At 40.3% G+C, this 19,716-nt stretch overlaps 4 protein-coding genes across 4 annotated transcripts; 2 read left to right on the plus strand and 2 right to left on the minus strand.

Moving 5' to 3' along the window:
• Window positions 1-3,029: 3,029 nt before the first annotated feature.
• LOC103946549 (phosphatidylinositol 4-kinase gamma 7) lies at window positions 3,030-6,266 on the plus strand. Its single transcript, XM_009357275.3, has 2 exons — window positions 3,030-3,316; window positions 3,766-6,266. The coding sequence occupies exon 2, from the start codon at window positions 4,037-4,039 to the stop codon at window positions 5,960-5,962; it is 1,926 nt and encodes a 641-aa protein (XP_009355550.3). The 5' UTR covers window positions 3,030-3,316; window positions 3,766-4,036; the 3' UTR covers window positions 5,963-6,266.
• A 2,547-nt stretch (window positions 6,267-8,813) lies between these two features.
• Window positions 8,814-10,926, minus strand: LOC103946559 (DNA-3-methyladenine glycosylase). Its single transcript, XM_009357285.3, has 5 exons — window positions 10,473-10,926; window positions 9,677-9,734; window positions 9,504-9,587; window positions 9,273-9,414; window positions 8,814-9,185 (listed from the first exon to the last, which is right to left on the minus strand). The coding sequence occupies exons 1-5, from the start codon at window positions 10,855-10,857 to the stop codon at window positions 8,907-8,909; spliced, it is 948 nt and encodes a 315-aa protein (XP_009355560.2). The 5' UTR covers window positions 10,858-10,926; the 3' UTR covers window positions 8,814-8,906.
• Window positions 10,927-12,354: 1,428 nt separating this feature from the next.
• On the plus strand, window positions 12,355-16,352 carry LOC103946580 (putative pentatricopeptide repeat-containing protein At1g13630). Its single transcript, XM_009357308.3, has 4 exons — window positions 12,355-13,088; window positions 13,300-15,473; window positions 15,665-16,143; window positions 16,229-16,352. The coding sequence occupies exons 1-2, from the start codon at window positions 12,641-12,643 to the stop codon at window positions 15,351-15,353; spliced, it is 2,502 nt and encodes an 833-aa protein (XP_009355583.2). The 5' UTR covers window positions 12,355-12,640; the 3' UTR covers window positions 15,354-15,473; window positions 15,665-16,143; window positions 16,229-16,352.
• Window positions 16,240-18,138, minus strand: LOC103949185 (UDP-glycosyltransferase 89A2). The gene has a single exon (XM_048584761.1). It carries the CDS (start codon window positions 17,901-17,903, stop codon window positions 16,488-16,490), a length of 1,416 nt encoding a protein of 471 aa, XP_048440718.1. The 5' UTR covers window positions 17,904-18,138; the 3' UTR covers window positions 16,240-16,487.
• Between the last annotated feature and the right edge of the window lie 1,578 nt (window positions 18,139-19,716).

Below are 19,716 nucleotides of genomic sequence, written 5' to 3' on the forward strand. Positions count from 1 at the left end.
TTTTGAGGGTCCGTTTAAAAATGTTTCTCTAAAATGTGCTTCTGCTCGTAAACTCTTTTATTAAAAGTGCATCAAATTTGTTTATATAAATTTAACTAATTAAGTATCAAATTCGTAATCCACAAAATTAAAACTTAAAACTGTCCACTTATAAGATTGTAACGCTTTAATCATTTTTGAAGTCTCGACCGTCTGCATGGAGGTTGATCCACGTGAACAGTATACGATAACAAAGATGATGACCCTCGGCGGCCCTAAAAGAAGAAGCTCTGAATAACAAAACAAAAACTCCCAGTTGTTCTGCGTCTCTGACTCTGACCCTTAAAAATCCAAATCCATGTGCGCCCTTGACCGCCCACCGGAAACCCTACGACCCTCGCTGACGGTGACACTGCTCAACAATCCGACGGCGCCACTTGGTTTGCAGAACTGGATAATCTTTGGGTGTTACGTGGCAGGATGCCATTGACTGGAATTTGTCTGTTGTATGCTTGTGTAGGGTTCCTGATATGCTAATCCAATGCATCGGGTCGCTGGGCAAACCGGTGTGGCTCTGCGATATGGCTTTTTTTATGGGTATTCTGTCTGATTAGCAATGGAAAGACAAAATATGGTCCAATGAACGTGGCAGAAAATGTTCTACAAATCTAAAGAATGGCAAGTATCATAATTTAAGATTTTAGCATTTATAGCTTATGAATCCAAAATTAAACAAATAGATATAATTTTTTTCTAATATCACCAAAGGTTTGTAGCTTAGTTCGTTAAAGTTTTTATCGACAAACGAGATTTTTGGGATTCAATTTCTACTCCCCTTGTTTAAAAAAAAAAAAAAAAAAATAAATCTTCAATAATTGAAAAGGATAAGCGGCTTTCGTGTGATTGGATCTTATACTACATCAACGACGTAAATACTCTCACTTGCATAACGATTATCTTGTCTTAAACATTATATTAAGCATGTGTATTTTTGAGTTTGTCTCAAACATTATCCGACCCATCAATATTATCCCTATTATCTATTTGTTAGGGATAAACTGTCGTTCGACTTTCTAAATTATTTTTTGGGTAAATTAACGCCTTGAACTATTTAAGAGACCAACCCTTCGCTGTCAAATTTCATGAAATTTTACCCATTACCGTCAAATGCTAGAACGTGACCAGCACGTGATTTACTCTTAAAAGTAAAATTGTGTCAGCATAACGGCAAAATAGATTAAATTTCATTGAATCTAACGATGAATGGTTCATTGGCTGATTTCATGGGGTTGAAAACAATTTATTTATATAAAAAAAAAGAAGGTGATATGGATAATATCGACAGGTTGGATATTAAAGTAATTATCAGTTTCATCGTCACCATCACGTGGGAGAGTCTGCAGTCTTCGGGGATTTTGTAACCTTTGGAATGGCAATGCATGGAGCACCATGTGCCGGCCCTACCTAAACCCTAATATTAATTTAAACTTGTTTAATTAAGAATGTAATAAAGCCATATGGCTAATTGCTACGGGTGAAGTGTCGTATTTACTTGATTTAAATTTAGTTTAATATTGCTCTAATATCACCGTCCTTGCTCTGCTCCAAAAGTGAAAACGTAATTTATACACATTTTTTTGTCTCGAAATCTTTTTCCTTGTCCAGTTAACAAGATGATAAAATCGATGATTCCGTATCATTAACAATATGAGATAAACTAAACGAAGAGATGATATGTTTATTTACCTAGAATTGAAGAAGTTATAAATCAATAGGAGATAAGATGAGAATGAGCTATGTGAAATAAACAACGATTCGTTGAGAATGATTCTGACCTAGTTCATGGTTTGTTAGAAGCAGAAGACGCTTCGGTAAGATCCTCACATACAAAAAAAAATTGCATTCAGTTTGATAATAATCGTGTGACATTGCTTTATTCGGCCCAAACCAATAAATTCCTTGATATAATGCAAAATGGATTTTGTTATATAGTTTATCAGAGATCTTTCTATACCAACAATATGAATCAGAGTGTGAAAAAGGAAAATGAGTCATCAACGCCCAATGAATAGAGAATACTTGGTGGTTCTATATCATAGACGAATGAGTGGGCTAAGTCGTATAATAAGTTAACAATAATATGATTCAAATTCATCTTTAACGAGAATCGAACTTAAATCTATTACTTACAAATGAAGAATAATTCTCTTAAATTATATTACTAAGTGGTTTTTCAACCGCATTAACTTTGAGGTATTGCATTCTCAATTATTAGTTTTTAGGTTTGAATGATATTTAGTTTCTTTATTTTCTTCCCATTCATACCAATCTTTGCAAAAAATAAAAATAAAAACAATTACTTGCTTCCGAAATTTGCTCCCATCCCACCCAATTTGTAAATTGACTTTATTGACCCGAAAAAAGAGAAATCTACATAATCCTTTTCTGATCAAAAGAAGTCTGAGTCACTTCAAACCGTACGATCAGTCCACCGAACAGCAACATCTGTACTATTCGCAGCCGGCCCCCACAAGTTATCCTGATTCCGTAGCAGCAAAATTTTGCCACTCCCACCCGGCAGCTCTGGTATTTCACAGCCCACATCCAGGGGTAATTTCGCCAAATGAACGATTAATTCAACTGTTGAGTCGTCCGTGGGCTCGAGGGATTCGTCGGTCAGATCGGCATACGATGGTACATCACGTGTTTTAATAGGAATGGTGAGAAATTTTATTTTTTAAGTTATTAATTTTTTATCACATATCTTACCAAAAGTATAATGACACGTGATGTATTATTCGTGTACCGGTCACACTGAAAAATCTTTTTATCCGGCTTCACATCGAGGACCAATCGCATCGCACGGCCCACGACTCCCGGGAGTCTACCGATCCAACGACCCACATTACGTATTCTAGAGTCTTCGAACCAAATAAACAGAAGCAAGAGAGAGAAAGAGAGAGGAGAGAGAGGGGGGGTGGTGGTGAGATTCTAACCAGGGTTAGTTTGCTTAACCCGGATATACGCGCTGAGTTAAAGATCGTGCCAAGGGGGGAAAGAGACCGCTGTGAGAGAGAGAGAAGGCGAAGAATAGTTACAGACTCAGAGAGCAAGACGAAAGAGGCGACGCAGGAAAACTCGGGAGGGTTTTTATGAGTCGACTCGGACGATTCTCTCCCCTTCCACCCCCAAGCCTTTCGCGTCTCACCCCGTCCGTTGAGCCTCCCGTGATTCTCAGTCAAATTTCAAGCAGGGGCGCGCGCGCTAAGAATTTCGTCTCGTTGTTTTGACGGCCGTGCTCGCTTCGTTTGATAGCTCTTCCAGATCTTGCATTCTGGTGAGTCGCCGCCTCTGATTACGCTATTTTGTCGCTCAGAAATGGTCAGATTTTGTTCTTCATTGTCGTTTCCGATTCATTGTTATTTTATCATCGTTGGTTTTGTATTATCGTTGAAATTATGCTCGCGGATCGAATCGCATATAATTTAGGGTTCAGTAATTTTAATTTGGGGGGCCGAAAATGGAAATTTATAGGATTTAGGTTCAGTGACTAGAATTTAAAGTGTGTTCCGTTTTGAATTTAATCGAAATTTCTAAGAATATTTGGGTGTTGAGAAACTGTAGAGTGTATTCCAGGTTATGGATGCTTTGTTTTTATGTTAATTTATGCAAAGTTCAATCAATTAAGTGAACTGCTTTCTGTATTTGATCCACTCTTTGTTCTAAGATCTACGTATCCATGTAAAAATAATGAATTTAATGTCCGACCGTTACGTTTCGATGCAGATTCTTTACTTTTTAGAGGAGGATGACATTGGCTTCTCACTGAATGTAGCATTGAGCTCCAGTGTAGATTCTTCGGTCTCCTGTTCGTTCCTCAAGGTCTTTTTGCTCACGGAATCTTGGTGGGTTCTGGAAGTCCTTATCTTATGATCGTCTTGGAATCGAGATTTCTATTCATTCTGTCATCAGCCGCTTCGGAGCTCGGCAACGTTTTGGCTCTCTTCTACCGCCGCCTCTCTTGCCGGCCTCCTAAACTGTCACTTCCGTTTGCATAATGTCTCGTAAGCTGGACAGCCCAGTGCAGACCCAGATGCCAGTGGCACTATTTAGCAATCCGCTCAGTGCGGAGTACCATGGAAGCAAGAGAATGGAAGGGAAGCAGCACACTGGTAGGAGGCGAGTTTTTGTGCAAACTGAAAGTGGATGTGTCTTGGGGATGGATTTGGATCGCAGTGATAATGTCCATACTGTGAAGAGAAGATTGCAGATTGCTCTCAATGTCCCAACTGATGAAAGCTCGTTGACTTTTGGGGATTTGGTGTTGAAGAATGATCTGAGTGCGGTTAGGAATGATTCCCCTCTTCTTCTCACGAGGAACCTTATGCATAGAAGTTCATCAACTCCATGTCTCTCACCTACTGGAAGGGATCTGCAGCAGAGAGATCGGAGTGGTCCTATAGAGACATTAGGGAACTCAGATCGGTTTGTGAGGACAAAACAAGTGGTCAAGGATATGGTGAAGGCCATCAAGATGGGGGTTGATCCAATTCCTGTTCATAGTGGGCTTGGAGGTGCATACTATTTCAGGAACAGCAGAGGTGAGTGTGTTTCGATAGTGAAGCCAACTGATGAAGAACCTTTTGCACCTAACAACCCGAAAGGTTTTGTCGGTAAAGCTCTTGGGCAACCAGGTTTGAAGCGCTCAGTCCGAGTTGGGGAGACTGGATTCAGAGAAGTCGCAGCTTTCCTGCTTGACAAAGATCACTTTGCCAATGTGCCTCCCACTGCCTTGGTGAAGATCACTCACTCTATCTTTAACATAAACGATGGGGTGAACGGGAATAAGACTCCTCAGAAGAAGCTGGTTAGCAAGATTGCATCTTGCCAGCAATTCATCCAACATGATTTTGATGCCAGTGATCACGGGACATCCAGCTTCCCCGTAACTTCTGTGCATCGTATAGGGATATTAGACATTAGGATTTTTAACACAGACAGGCATGCAGGGAACCTTTTAGTTAGGAAACTGGATGGTGTCGGGATGTTTGGTCAAGTGGAGCTCATTCCAATTGACCATGGCCTTTGTTTGCCAGAAACTTTGGAGGACCCCTACTTTGAGTGGATTCATTGGCCCCAGGCTTCCATTCCTTTCACGGATGAGGAGCTTGAGTACATAGAAATACTTGATCCACTTGAGGACTGTGAGATGTTGCGCAGGGAGCTGCCCATGATTCGAGAGGCTTGTCTCAGGGTTTTGGTTCTTTGCACCATTTTCCTGAAGGAGTCTGCTGCATATGGTCTCTGTCTTGCTGAAATAGGTGAGATGATGACCAGGGAATTTCGCAGTGGCGAGGAGGAACCCAGTGAACTTGAGATAATTTGTATGGAGGCGAGGAAGATGTTGGCAGAGAGGGAGGAGGTGCCGTCTCCCAAGGCTGATTCGGAAGATCAGGAGTTCCTGTTTGACATAGACTGTGAGGACACAGAGGAAGACTACACCTCCAAATTTGCAGCAGATGATTATCTGAACAGGTCATCATCCTTTCCATTTGCAAATGGGAGTGGGCATGGCCGCTCACTTCTCTCTAAACTTGAAGAAAGCATCGAGGAGGAAGAGGACAGTGAAGTGGAAGAACAAGAGGCATTGGCATATATGCCAACTCCAGAAAAGGTCCCAACCGTTTCAAAACTTTCTATGTCGCTGAAGAATACAGTTTTGGGAGAGAAGAGCCGCCTGAAGTATAAGGGTTCCAAACCAGAAAACGGGTACACGGCGAATACATCATCGGGGCACAGGAGTGCAAACGAGCAACTTCCTGCAAGCATGAGCTTTGTGAAGCTGGCTGACATGCGCGAGGATGAGTGGACCTTGTTTCTGGAGAAGTTTCAAGATCTGCTGTACCCGGCATTTGCCAAACGCAAATCTGTTACCCTAGGTCAGAGGCAGAGACAGAGGCTCGGCACTTCGTGCCAGTTTTGAGACTGAGGCAGCAACGCTCGCTGCGTGGGAGTGGAAGGATTGGTTCCCTTTGTTAAAGATTAGATTTGGGTTTACCGTTTTTCCCATATCGGAAGGCGTTTGTAGTGACGAGCGACTGTAGGAGGAATCTGGTGCTGTAAATATTCTTGACAATCTGCTGAGCGAGAGGAGCTGAGAGTAGAATTGGTTGTATTTCTTTGTTTTTTGGCTTTTGATTTTTTGACTTCGTTTTCTTTAACTCCTTGATGACGTTGTTGGATAAATAATTTGTAGAATGAAATCAAGAAAAGAAGGATTATGTAAATTGTGGCTTTGTTTCAAGTTACATGTATTTTAATTTGCCTTTCGTGTAGAAAGTTTTCCTTTTTTATATGATTTTGGTCTGATAAAAGCATCTGAATTCTGAACCACCTTTTGGTTTGTTTTTCAATTTCCATTGAGGAACTCCTCTCACAAATTCGAACTTGCATGCAAAATGCTGGAAAATTGGTCTAACTCCCGTTTGCATGATATAACGGATTTCTCAAACCGCCGATGGAGGGACATTGCTTAGAAACCAGTCGGGTAGTGTTATAGAAATCAAATACTGCTCACAATTTTGTGACAAATATTATGTCTGTGTTTCAAAAAGAATGATTTCCTGAAAACTCCGTTTGAAAATTTCAAACAAACCTGAAGATCTGAATAGAGGTTTTGATTGCCGGTCAACCATCATATTATGTAGTTTACAAAAGAGGTATAGAATACTAATATATGTTTCCAATGACGTCCTTATTTGTTGACAAACATTAAGCTGCCACTGCCACCCACAGATCGATAGATTAAATTTTGGTGTGCGTTATTTGTCTGGATTTAAGGTATTAATTAATTCCATTTGAAAAAGAAGCGAGTGTTGGTTACGTCAAGATTGTTGAAAATTGGAACGAAACCGTAATCGTAATCGTAATTGTAATCGTAATTGTATAAAAGCAAGCAAGGAAGGGAGATATTTTTCCAAAGAAAATGTCGTCGATGCTGACAGAGAAAGCAAAACAAGATATTACCACCACCACATTGTAAAAAAAGGTCCCACGAAGCCATCACTTGGATAAGACACGTTTTTGTATTTTGCGTTTCTTCCGTCCCTCCGCCAGCAGATTGTTTTGCCTGCTGTTTTCTTCCAACAGTTTCTGGGTTTTTTGTTGTATGCTTCCATGCACTGCCTTATTGGTCCCTGGACCCTGCTGAAGCCGTCATACGGTATCCATGCCTGCTTATTTTTCCAGCTCGATTGAAACCTCAAACTCCCGAGTTTGGACACTCGAATCTAATCCCCGAAACTCAAATCAAGTAATAAAAAAGGGGTGCCGATGTGGAGTTGTTTTACGTGCGGGCGATCAAAGAATGGTCCCATGCATGTGAGGAGACGCATACAATTTATATTGAATTGCTCTGAGGATTTCTGTATGAATATTTACATCTGTTGTAGTGCACGAGTGATTAAGTTGCGTACGATGCGATATTGATTACTAGTGATTGACTCGACCATCTGTAACCCTACTGATTAGGGCAAGTGGGCAACTTGATTATCTGCCTAATTAGTGGTGGGGTTTCATTGCTGTCACTATGAACAAGGTTCATGCTGGACTTTATCTTGAAAGAAGATAGACATTGGTTGAAAAATGGGTGAAGGGTTCTCAACTAACAATCTCCGAGGGCAGTCAAAGGGTTTCCCATATGAGCTGATCATGAGAATCGTTGTTTGCTTAATCAGAGCAGACCCCACAGGCCCGCAAGAATGGATCTTATTAATATTAATTATTATAATTAATAGATAGATTAATCAAGTGATAAGTAATATTATTCGTGGTGGGACGGACGACGGAGACTGCGATGGAAAGGATTGAAAGTGGAAACCTAATCTTGAAATACTGAGTTGTTGTTTAGTGCTAGTATATTACTATATTTGCCACTTGGATTTACTAGAAATAGGGTTTAAGATGCAAAGACAAAATTATGGCACCAACAATTAAACAGAGGCAGACAAAACGTGGGACTCGGACTTGTCTGCTTGTCTGTCTCCTTAGTGATTCTGTCTAGTGGGTGATACTGGTTATGCAGTATATCAACTTACTGTGTTTTCCGGGTTACTCACGAGAGAAACTTACCTACATTTTGAATACCAACGGGATTGACATGAGCTGATATCACTGTGACATTTCAAATGTGTGGAAGTTCTTCTCGTCTTTTACACTTGACCCGGATTATATTTTTGTCAAGGCAATGCAGTCAGCTGGAGGAGTTTATCTTATTTTTCTACGAAGAGCATATGTGTTCATTATATCATGTTGAAGAAATTATCACGGCATGGGAGCTTGGAAAGCAGATTTGAAATATAAACATAACACTGGGTGCTTGGATTGGCTGGCTGGTCTAAGGATCAATTGGTCTAGTCTTGTGAGTTATATAAAGCCCATTGATTAGGTTGGGCCTTGCTGTTTGGTCCATTTTTACCACATTGATTGATATTTAGTAACTCGTTGAACTTAAAACATTTCATGTATAAATGAAAATAAATGTCACTAATAGTATAAACCCTAGTGCTGGTTAGTGATAGCTAACATGTTCTGTTGGAAAACAACATAATATTTCCAAGGACATTATTACAAAAAAATAATCTACATACAATAGAGTTACATTACTACATACAATTAGCTGATCACAACTAATTTATTGAACTCATAAAAATGTGCATTTGTCTGTTCTCTTTAATATGATTTACATATATGTACTGCACCAACCAAATTATTATTCTTTTGGAGTACATACGTTTTTTAGGTCAATCTTCATGGTTCATACTTAATTAAATACATAATTCAAATTATTAATTTATTACACTGAAAGATGCATCTAAAGAATATATATTTGGTACATAATTCAGATTACGTCAAATAAATATATATAATTAGATATGTCTCCAAGGTCTTTCTGCAAGGTTCACACATTCACTGTACCTATAACAATCCACCAGATGATCATTTGTCAACCCTGCAGCCTGCATGAACGAGTACACGATCACCGGTCCAACGTATCGAAACCCTCTCTTGATCAAGTCCTTGCTCATGGATTCTGCTTTCGGAGTCCTGAGAGGAACGTTTCTGGGGTATCTGAATCGGTTTATGACTGGTTTGTGATTCACATAACTCCAAATGTAGCTGCTGAAAGATCCAAACTCCCTCACAATCTGCATTGGTTAGATAACTAATTAAGATTAAGTACAATGTCAACAACTAATAAATAATTTATATCATGTTATAGTTTTCTTGCTTGCCTTCAATATGCATTTGGCATTGTTTATAATGCACCTCACTCTGCAGTCCACCAGCATTATTTCTTTGTTGGAAGTTATTTCTGCAATCTCTTTCTCCTCCATTTTTGCAACTTTGTTCGGATCGAATCCAGAAAACGCTTCCCTGCGTTACGAACTAAAGCATAAGATCTATGAAATAGTACCCAGAGTTTTATAAATTCCAGTGACATAGCTAGAAAAGAACTAGGTTACCTGAAAAGCTCCCTTCTTTTCACAATTTCAGTCCAATTGTGGTCCATCAACATACCAGACAGTGCAAGCAGCTCAAACAATTGACTGCATCCAGATAGATAGATTTATTTAATTAATCACCACTTAATTTTTTGATTAATTAGACATGATCATAAGAGTCTCGATGGACTTACTTGTCATCGTATGCTGGAACTCCCCAGCATTCGTCATGAAATGCTACATAAACTTTATCTGTGCAATGAAAGAACAGGATCAATGCATATCTGCATAAAATTCTTTATTTACTCCGGCAAAAACAATTTTATTTTATTTTCTGTGTATATTTATGACAGAGTTACAAATACGACAGAGTGACACAATTTGAAACCTTCGCGAATACAAAACTCTATGTGTATATGCTGCATGTTGCGGGTTTCACACACACACACACAAAAAAAAAATAATAATAATAATATTTTTTTTTTTTAAAGACACACGATCCATTGCCACACGTTGTGCAGTAGATAATCAAAAAGTTAATTGAAGTTGGCAAAGAATATGCTCTAGAGTCGATAAAATGTTAAATGCCTCGCATATGTTGTTGTCATTTGTATTATTGTCTTTCAGAATATATATGTTAATAACTTGCATGTATCATTAGCCAACTACTTGGTAGTGACGAAAGCCTTTATGACTTTCTTGTTTATGAAGTTTACTATGATTTTCTATAGATTCCACGTACCAACTCCTACGACCATTTTTCCATTCCATTTTTCTCCAGAGCAAAGTCATAAACTATTTTTTTTTTTTTTTTCAAATGATGAAAATAGGAAAACTGGAGCCCATCAGGATCCTGATGAAATTGAAACCATACAGTAAAGATTAGCATGGGTTATGTTCAAGGATGATATACATATATAAATCGAGAAAGCATGAAAACAGGAAATCAAAGTTTTCTGCAGTATTTGATGAAACATTAATAAAACTCACCACTATTCTTTGTTATCCAATTGCACCTCCTCAACTCCCCATCATTAGCATCCTGAGCCAGACTAATCTGCTGCTGGGCCAGTTTAGCCACTGGAGAATTATACTCTCTTCTTGGAGGTGGTGGTGCAATGAAGCGGAACGCCGCGGAAATCTTCTGATCCAGTGGAAAGGTAGAATCGGTGAGAGAAGAATCATACGAGTTCTCCGACAAGGAGAAAGACAGAGATGATGATGAAGATAGGGATAGAGATGAAGTGCTCTTGTGAAGGCCAATTGGGTAAATTCGCTTGAGGTATTTAGGGTTACTGTTCGTCTTCTCCCTCTCCTTTACAACTTTGTTCTTCTCCAAAAGTACATGTCTTCTTATAATATTTGCTTTAGACATGTTACTTGCAGAGAAGATGTAAGGAAATAAATAGAAATAAATAACTTAGCTTAAATGGAGTAGATATGTTGAAGTGGTCTGAGATTTTATATAAGAGTTTGTATGCTTTGAGTTGGTTGGTGAAATGTGAGTTTCATGGATAATTGTGTGTCGCCATTTTTCCTCCTTAGTTTACAAGCAAAATCAAAGATTATAATATCAACAAATAGGAGAGGCAAAACATTAATTTTCTTTTTTTGAAATTATTTATCCCCCTGTTATTTATAATTAAAGATTACCTGAAATATTGAAAGAAGAATGTAAGATAAAAAAACACTCTTGTGAGTTTACGTCTTGGGCAAAACTTCTTAAAATATGCTTAGACATATTGATAAGAAATTCTCTCCTTATCTCATATGATCAATTAAAGTTTCTAAGGATATAGGGGATTTGCTGCTTAGCAATAATTAGGTGTTTTATAAAAAAAATGCCAATAATTAGGGGAATATGCACCAAATAGAAACCACTAAATTTTTTTTTAATTAAAAATAAAACTAGAGAGACACTAAAAAAGCAATATACCGTACATAAATCAAGTTAGGTCCATTTTTATTGTTTGTTTAGTATCATCTTGTACCATTTTTCTCAATTGAAAACTTTGTATAATAATTCTATTTGTGCACTATTCCCTAATAATTACCATCCATTTAGCAAACCATGAATCTTTCATGTCATCACATTACTTTGTGCTTTCATGTTGCCAATATAACAAATATCTCCTTTTTCTGAGAAAGGTGAAGATTGAAAAGTGCAGTGTCTAATGAAAGAGGAATAATGTTTTCAAAATCCAGGGAAAATTGTATATAGTTGTGGTGTTTGTTTCAGAGAGCAAGCAAGTCATGGATGATGGGTCCATGCCATCCTTAACTCCCACTCCTGTTTCTCTCTGAAGCTGAAGCTTCTGATAGGGTTTGAGACATACTTGTTGCCTACACAGAAAAAGATATCCCATCATCCATCCAAAGCTAAGATATGAGTGATCAACTCTGTCAAGATAAAAACCTTCAATCTAAATTGTGTACGGTTTTAAGTAACAACTAACAAATGAAAACTTTCTATCTAAATTGTGTATGGTTTTACTTACAACTTACAAGTTAAAATTAATACGGAATACCATTTGGTTAGGACTTAGGAATATAAATACGAAAAGGATAATACATATTCACTAGTGAGTGCTATTCACTTTTTAATTTGTCCCGTGAAAAATTGTCACATGTTTTGTAATTTTTGTTTTTTTTTTTTTTTTGAACTAACAGTATTATTTACGTTAAGAGGAAGGAGTGGGCTTAACCTAATAACATGCCTATTATTTTTCAAAACAAAAAACATTTGTTAAAATATTATTAAATTACCCAAATATTATCTATCGAAACATTCCAGCTAAAAGAAATTATTAATAAATCGCTCTTTTTTTTGGGAAAACATTAATAAATCACTCTTTGGTCAGCAAAAGTATACACAACGACCCCGGTTCATATGCTTACGTAAGTTAGTTATCCTGCTGTCAACGACACCCTTCTCTCTCTAAATTTCAATGCAGTAAAACCTTCAAATTGCCGGGAAAGCCAACGGCTTCCTTAAACCCTAGCGCCTCCCTCTGCCGCCGTTCCATCAATAAAGCTTCGATTTTGATCCAACCTCGAACCAATCTCTGGTCTCTATCATTTCTCTCAGCTTTCCAATTTTCCCCGGAACCAAACAGGGCTCTTGCCCTTTTCATGCTTAAACCCTAATCCCCAATTCCATGCTCCATCACATCCACAAATGGAAGCCCTTAAATTTTCTACAAAAATCTCAGATTCTCGCTCCCCTCTCCTCCATCATCTTCACTAAACCTTCGGCGTCCGCTGCAAAGTTCGACGACGAGCCCGCCGCCGCCGCCATCCCAAATCCTAGAAACACCGTCTCCGAAGTCATTACCGGCTTGGGAATCTTTGGTTTGAGAAAATTCTTGGGTAATCGTTATTTTAGAACCATGGTCTCAAAGTTCAATCAGCCGGAGGTGGATTTGGTTATTGAAAGTTTGAGTCTTGAGAGCTCGGATTCGGCCTTTGGGTTCTTCAAGTTTTTGAGGAATGAGTGTGGCTTTCGGCATTCGAGGATTTCTGAGTTTATCGTTGCTCATGTATTGGCGACGAACGGGCAGTTTCAGGAGTTGCGTTCGGTTGTAAAACAAATGGTGGATGAGGAGGGTATGGTTTTTAACTACTTCTTTATCATATGAATTGTAGCTCATAGATGCAGTAATGTGTTCTTTTGAAGTCCTTGAATAGTTCATTAATTGATTTTATAACTTATTCCGGCGAGCTAAACAAAAGAAAGAAATTGATGGTAGTTGTTTACGCTTTTTTCGTTAACATTACTTTCCTCATTGTGGTATTTATAGTTTGTGATTTGTGATAGGTCCTGGTTCTGCACCTTCACTTTGTGAGCTGATCTTGCATGGATTCAGGGACTGGGACTCAAGTAATGTGGTGTGGGATATGTTGGCGTTTGCTTATTCGAGATCTGAAATGGTTCATGATGCCCTGTCTGTTCTTGCTAAGATGAAAGATTTGAATTTGAAGGTTTCGACATCAACCTACAACTGCCTGTTGCATAATTTGAGGCATACAGATATCATGTGGAATGTTTATAATGAAATAAAAGATAGTGGAACTCCAGAGAGTGACTATACTACATCTATACTTATAGATGGACTATGCCAGCAATCCGGCCTGCAAGATGCAGTTTCTTTCCTCATGGATGCTGAAAGGACGGTGAATGGGCCTTCAGTTGTTTCATTCAATACCATCATGTCTAGGTTCTGTAAATTGGGTTTTGTGGATGTTGCGAAGTCATTTTTTTGTATGATGTTCAAGTATGGACTAGTTCCTGATTCGTACAGTTATAATATTCTGATTCATGGGCTATGTGTAGCAGGTTCATTGGAAGAAGCATTGGAGTTCACTAAAGACATGGAGAGGCATGGGGTACAGCCTGACACAGTAACTTACAACATTCTTTGTAAGGGGTTTCATCTACTTGGTTTGATGAGTGGAGCTCGCAAGGTCATTCAGAAAATGTTGGTTAGAGGGTTGAATCCGGATCATGTTACATATACAATTATGATATGTGGGCACTGCCATGTTGGCAATATTGACGAAGCCCTTAAGTTGCGAAAAGAGATGATTTCAAGAGGTTTTCAGTTGAGTGTCATTGTATACAGTGTACTACTCAGCAGTATGTGTAAAAGTGGACGAGTAGAAGAAGCATTGCGATTGCTGTATGAGATGGAAGCTGTTGGCTTGGAACCAGATCTTATAACATATTCTATCCTTATTCATGGTCTATGCAAGCAAGGAGACGTACAAAGGGCTAGTGAAATATATAGAGAAATGTATATGAAGAGAATCATTCCCAATTACTTTGCACACCGTGCTATTCTGTTAGGTCTGCGTGAGAAAGGGGATCTATATGAGGCAAGGAAGTATTTTGATCATCTGACGACAAGGACTGTGACAGAGGACATTGTGCTGTATAATATTATGATGGATGGTTATGTAAAACTAGGTAACGTTGCAGAAGCGATACAATTATATAAACAAATAATTGAGAAGGGATTAAATCCCAGTACTGTCACTTTCAATACTCTTATTCATGGTTTCTGCAAAACTGGGAAACTAGTGGAGGCTCGAAGGATATTGGATACCATAGAGCTGCATGGATTACTACCAAGTCCAGTTACTTATACTACTCTTATGAATGCTAACTGTGAACAGGGAAACATCAATGGCATGCTTGAATTGCTTCGAGAGATGGAAGCGAAAGATGTAGAACCAACTCATGTATCTTACACGGTACTTATTAAAGGACTTTGCAGACAGGGGAAGCTGTGGGATGCTGTTCACTTAGTTGGGGAAATGTATGCCAAGGGCCTAAGCCCGGATCAAATCACATATAATACAGTCATCAAATGTTTCTGCAAAGCTCAAGACTTCGAGAAAGCTTTTCAGTTACACAACGAGATGTTAATGCATAATCTTGAGCCTACTCCTGTTACGTATAATCTCCTCATCAATGGTCTTTGTGTATATGGTGACCTAGAGGATGCTGACAGGCTACTGGTTTCTCTCAATGACAGCAATATCAATTTGACAAAAGTTGCCTATAGCACGTTAATAAAAGCACATTGTGCAAAGGGTGATGTATACAGGGCCGTGGAACTCTTTCATCAAATGGTGGACAAAGGATTTGAAATTTCCATCAGAGATTATAGTGCTGTAATTAATAGATTGTGCAAAAGGTGTTGGATGACTGAAGCAAAATACTTTTTCTGTATGATGTTATCTGATGGGATTTCTCCTGATCAAGAACTCTGTGAGGTGATGCTTAATGCTTTTTATCAAGGTGGTGAGTTCAATTCAGCAGCGGAACTCCTTGCTGAGATGATCAAATTTGGCTTTCGTCCTGATTAATCTATGGGAAAGTTATATTTTTTAAGAATCAGGAAATGTTGTCGTTCATCTTGAGGAGCAGGAAAAGCATCTCAAACCTTTGTTTTCTTCCTCTTAAACGAACTTTGATCCCATTTTCAGGTAATGTTGTCGTCCACCCTACCCTGAGTTTTGTCCATAAATTTCATTTTCTTGGCACAACCAAATGCTAAGTACATTCAAGAACAATAGTGATCAATGAACCATTCATAAACTTAAATTTCTTTTGTACATGATTATGATTTTTATGACTGTAGCAGAAATGTCAAATTAATTGTTTGCTCTCCTTGCAGAGTTTACGTCTTAGGAGCAAGGATGTTCTTGGTGAAGACCGTGTGGTGCTTTCCCATAGAAGCATTAAGCCTAAAGTTAATTCTAGTAAAGAGAAGGCCTACAGAGCTGAAGGTTGAAACCAAGAGTTCTTATACAAGAGTGCTGGCTGACCAGGATTCTTCTGCGCATGCAGTCCCGAATGTCAGGTGCTAACTTAGAGTTACTTTAAGATCCTTGTGGAGCCTTGGGAAAATGCTGAAAAAAAAAATGATCACATTGCTGAAACCCCGAGTTGTTCACTATCTACTGGAGGATTTGTGTGACAATCTTCTGGCTCGTATTTGAAAGATGAATGGGAACCATGTTGCCCCAGTGACAACGAGGGCGGTTGCCTATTTTTTCAACGCAATCCATACAAGAGTGCCGGCTAACCATGAATCTTTTGCCTCATCAACAACCAGCAAGGGGAAGCTAGTTCCTTCCTTGAGTTCTTATGGAGGTTAGTTACCTGAAGTGAGTTTCAAAGAATGCACCACTCCATTTGCTTCTGCTTCTCTTTAATTTCTTACTTTCCATTTTTTCAGGACAATCGAAATAGACGCAGCTAAGGTAAATTTATTATCATGCTCTCCTGCCTCATAGGCAAGAACACCATAGTACATACGATTCAAATTCATTCAATGTGATCTGAATGATATTTATTTTACAGAAAAGTTGAACATTCTCCTCGACTTTGATACGAAATCTATAAAACGTTATTGGAAACTAACCATTATTTTATTCCCTAATTCTTATTTGTGTTACGGAGCTGCTATTGGAACTCCAAAATCGAGGCTAGTCTGTTCACCTCACTTTAATTTGACCCAACTCTTTCACAAGCTCGTCCAAATCCTTTGAAGAGCTCCCACCAGCTCCCACAGCCGCAACTGCCTTGTTCCTCAGTTCCTTCGCTCTCACCTTTTCAGGTGTTTCCCCACTCATTGACTCAGCAATTGCCTTTCCCAGCTCGGCCGAGTCTGGTACCCCATTTGCACCCTCACACACTTTCACGGCCACGCCCATGTACTCAACCAATAGCTTGGCATTTACAAACTGGTCAGCCTGCATAGGCCAGCTCAATATCAAAACCCCACCCACAATCGCTTCCAGCACAGAGTTCCACCCACAGTGGCTGAGAAACCCTCCAACCGCCCGGTGGCCGAGGATCATCACCTGCGGCGCCCAGCCCTTTATCAGCAATCCCCTCCCAGCAACCCTTTCCTCAAACCCATCTGGTACAACTCCGGACCCATCATTCACCTTCCCGGACGAGCCCGTTTTCACAACCCACACAAACCGAGCCCCACTCTGTTCCAGCCCAGAAGCCAATGCCTCCATCTGCAGCTTATTGAGCAACGCCTGACTTCCAAAGCAAACATACAGCACAGACCCATCCGGGCACCCATCAAGCCATGTGAGCACGTTATCTTTCCCCGTGCCTATGTTCGGGTTGGCCCCTTCCAAGTTTCCGCCATTAGCAGCGGAAGCAAGTAGGCTCAATGGGCCTACCCCGTAAACACGGGGGTGGCCCATTTTTGTCCTCAAGTGTTGCAAATACTCTCCTTCCAACTCATGAAAGCTATTAAATACGCATCCCCAACTTTCGGTATTGGCTAGCATGCCATTCCTCAAACGCTCTGAGTCGGGCTCCGATTCTCTGTAGTAGCGGAACGTGGAAGGCAAATGCTCTGCTTTGAACGAGGGTGATCGAGGAATATCAGGAAATTCAGCTAGAGATGACTTGATGACATCTAAATTACGCCAACAGTGATCTGCAATAGATGCCAAGAAAGCACCAGAAGAGTAGAAAGTGATTCTGCGAATACCTAGCTGGCGGGCCAGGGGCAAGGTCCAGCCGAGGAAGAAGTCGGAGATGATGGCGGTAGGGGGGTTGGGGTGGGAGTTGAACCAGTGGACGATGGGGTCGTGGAGGTTGGTGAGGGCGTCGATAATGGCGAGATTGCCGTAGGGGCCAATATCCTTGACGTTCTCGACACCGGGTGGTATTTTGGGGTGAGGAGGGAATGGGAGGACTAGGGTTTGGACGGAGGGGGAGGGGTTGGCTGAGAGGAGCTGAGTTAGGGCAGGGAGGTTTTTGGGGGTGACCAAGACGGTTACGGTGATGCCGCGGAGGAGGAGCTGGTGAGTAAGGTCGAGGAGAGGGAGCATGTGCCCTTGCGCAGGGTAGGGAAAGACTAAGATGTGGGTTCTCGCCGACATGGTTTCTGGAATCTTGCTTTGCTTGAACTCTCACTGTGTGCGCGCTTCTTTCTCGGGTATATACTGTATGGGAAGACAAGGAACACGAAAGCACATTGAGTGGCGTAAAATACGCCAAGGCACAGTACTAGGTTATGACTTGGGAAAGGGATTCTCTTCTTATTCTCTTCCATTTAAGCCACCTAGTCTGGGATTTGAATTGTTGAAATTTGATTAAACAGTTACAAACAAAGGATTTTTTTAAAAATTTTAACGGTGCAGATCCCCGGATCCCTTTCCTATGACTTGTGAGTGATTGGCACGTGTGCTTGCAATTCCGTTTCCCTTGCGATTAGCCGTCGGAATGGAAAAACATATGTTGACCAATTGGTCTAAAATTTGAACTTTGAGCAGATTTAGCCTAAAGAATAAGGCAAATTAGTGGCGGCTCCTCCATGATGCGCGTGAACACACCACCAAGAAACTGGAAACCAACACACCCCAGACGCGCCCCACTTTCCTGCACTCGGCAAATCTGCCGCAGGTGGGATCCAGGAAGGGCAGAGTTGGAGGGGGGAGAGGGTTTTCCGAATTTGCAGAGTTGGAGGGGCAGAGTTCATTAATTGATTTTATAACTTATTCCGGCGAGCTAAACAAAAGAAAGAAATTGATGGTGGTTGTTTACGCTTTTTTCGTTAACATCAGTTTCCTCATTGTGGTATTTATAGTTTGTGATTTGTGATAGGCCCTGGTTCTGCACCTTCACTTTGTGAGCTGCTCTTGTATAGATTCAGGGACTGGGACTGGGACTGGGACTGGGACTCAAGTAGTGTGGTGTGGGATATGTTGGCGTTTGCTTATTCGAGATCTGAAATGGTTCATGATGCCCTGTCTGTTGTTGCTGAGACGAAAGATTTGAATTTGAAGGTTTCGACATCAACCTACAACTGCCTGTTGCATAACTTGAGGCATACAGATAGTGGAACTCCGGAGAGTGACTACACTACGTCTATACTTATAGATGGACTACACCAGCAATCCGGCCTGCAAGATGCAGTTTCTTTCCTCATGGATGCTGAAGGGACGGAGAATGGGCCTTCAGTTGCTTCATTCAATACCGTCATGTCTAGGTTCTGTAAATTGGGTTTTGTGGATGTTGCCAAGTCATTTTTTTGAACATCATATAAAAAAATGACATAATCTTGAGCCTACTCCTGTTACGTATAATCTCCTCATCAATGGTCTTCGAGAAAGCTTTTCAGATACACAACGAGATGTTAGTGCATAATTTTCCCGAGTTGCTTATACAAGAGTGCCGGCTAACCGGGATGCTTCTACGCATGCAGTTACGAAATTCAGGTGCTAACCAAGAGTTACTTTATGATCCTTGTGGAGCCTCGGGAAAATGCTGAAAAAAAATGATCCCATTGCTGAAACCAAGAGTCGTACACTATCTACTGCTTCGTATTTGAAAGATGAAGGGGAACCATGTTGCCCCATTGACTGTAGCATCCCACATCGTTCAAGAGAACGAATCCTGTAAACCTTATATGTATATTCTCATCTCTACCTAGCACGAGATCTTTTGGGAGCTCACTGGTTTTGGAGTTCATCGGAACTCTGAAGTTAAGCGAGTTCGCATGAGAGCAATCCCATAATGGATGACCCACTGACAAGTTCTCGTGTGAGTTCCCATAAACAAAACCGTGAGGGCATGGTCGGGGCCCAAAACGGACAATATCCATACTACTGTAGAGTCAAGCCCGGAATGTGATGGGGGCTCAGGCCAGGATGTGACAGTGACAATGAGGGCAGTTGCATATTTTTACCCCGG

Source organism: the organism of the source record quoted next, unplaced genomic scaffold (genome assembly GCF_019419815.1).
Source record: "Pyrus x bretschneideri cultivar Hongxiangsu unplaced genomic scaffold, Pyrus_bretschneideri_v1 Contig22, whole genome shotgun sequence".
Taxonomy (NCBI): domain Eukaryota; kingdom Viridiplantae; phylum Streptophyta; class Magnoliopsida; order Rosales; family Rosaceae; genus Pyrus; species Pyrus x bretschneideri.

Excerpts from the sequence above, each read along its gene's own strand:
- LOC103946549 (XM_009357275.3), top strand. The coding sequence starts at position 4,037 with ATGTCTCGTAAGCTGGACAGCCCAGTGCAGACCCAGATGCCAGTGGCA.
- LOC103946559 (XM_009357285.3), bottom strand. The coding sequence starts at position 10,857 with ATGTCTAAAGCAAATATTATAAGAAGACATGTACTTTTGGAGAAGAAC. Across the intron at positions 9,588-9,676 it reads GTTCCAGCATACGATGACAA|TCAATTGTTTGAGCTGCTTG; the intron begins GTAAGTCCATCG and ends ATCTGGATGCAG. Across the intron at positions 9,186-9,272 it reads ATGCCAAATGCATATTGAAG|ATTGTGAGGGAGTTTGGATC; the intron begins GCAAGCAAGAAA and ends TAACCAATGCAG.
- LOC103946580 (XM_009357308.3), top strand. The coding sequence starts at position 12,641 with ATGCTCCATCACATCCACAAATGGAAGCCCTTAAATTTTCTACAAAAA. Across the intron at positions 13,089-13,299 it reads ACAAATGGTGGATGAGGAGG|GTCCTGGTTCTGCACCTTCA; the intron begins GTATGGTTTTTA and ends GATTTGTGATAG.
- LOC103949185 (XM_048584761.1), bottom strand. The coding sequence starts at position 17,903 with ATGTCGGCGAGAACCCACATCTTAGTCTTTCCCTACCCTGCGCAAGGG.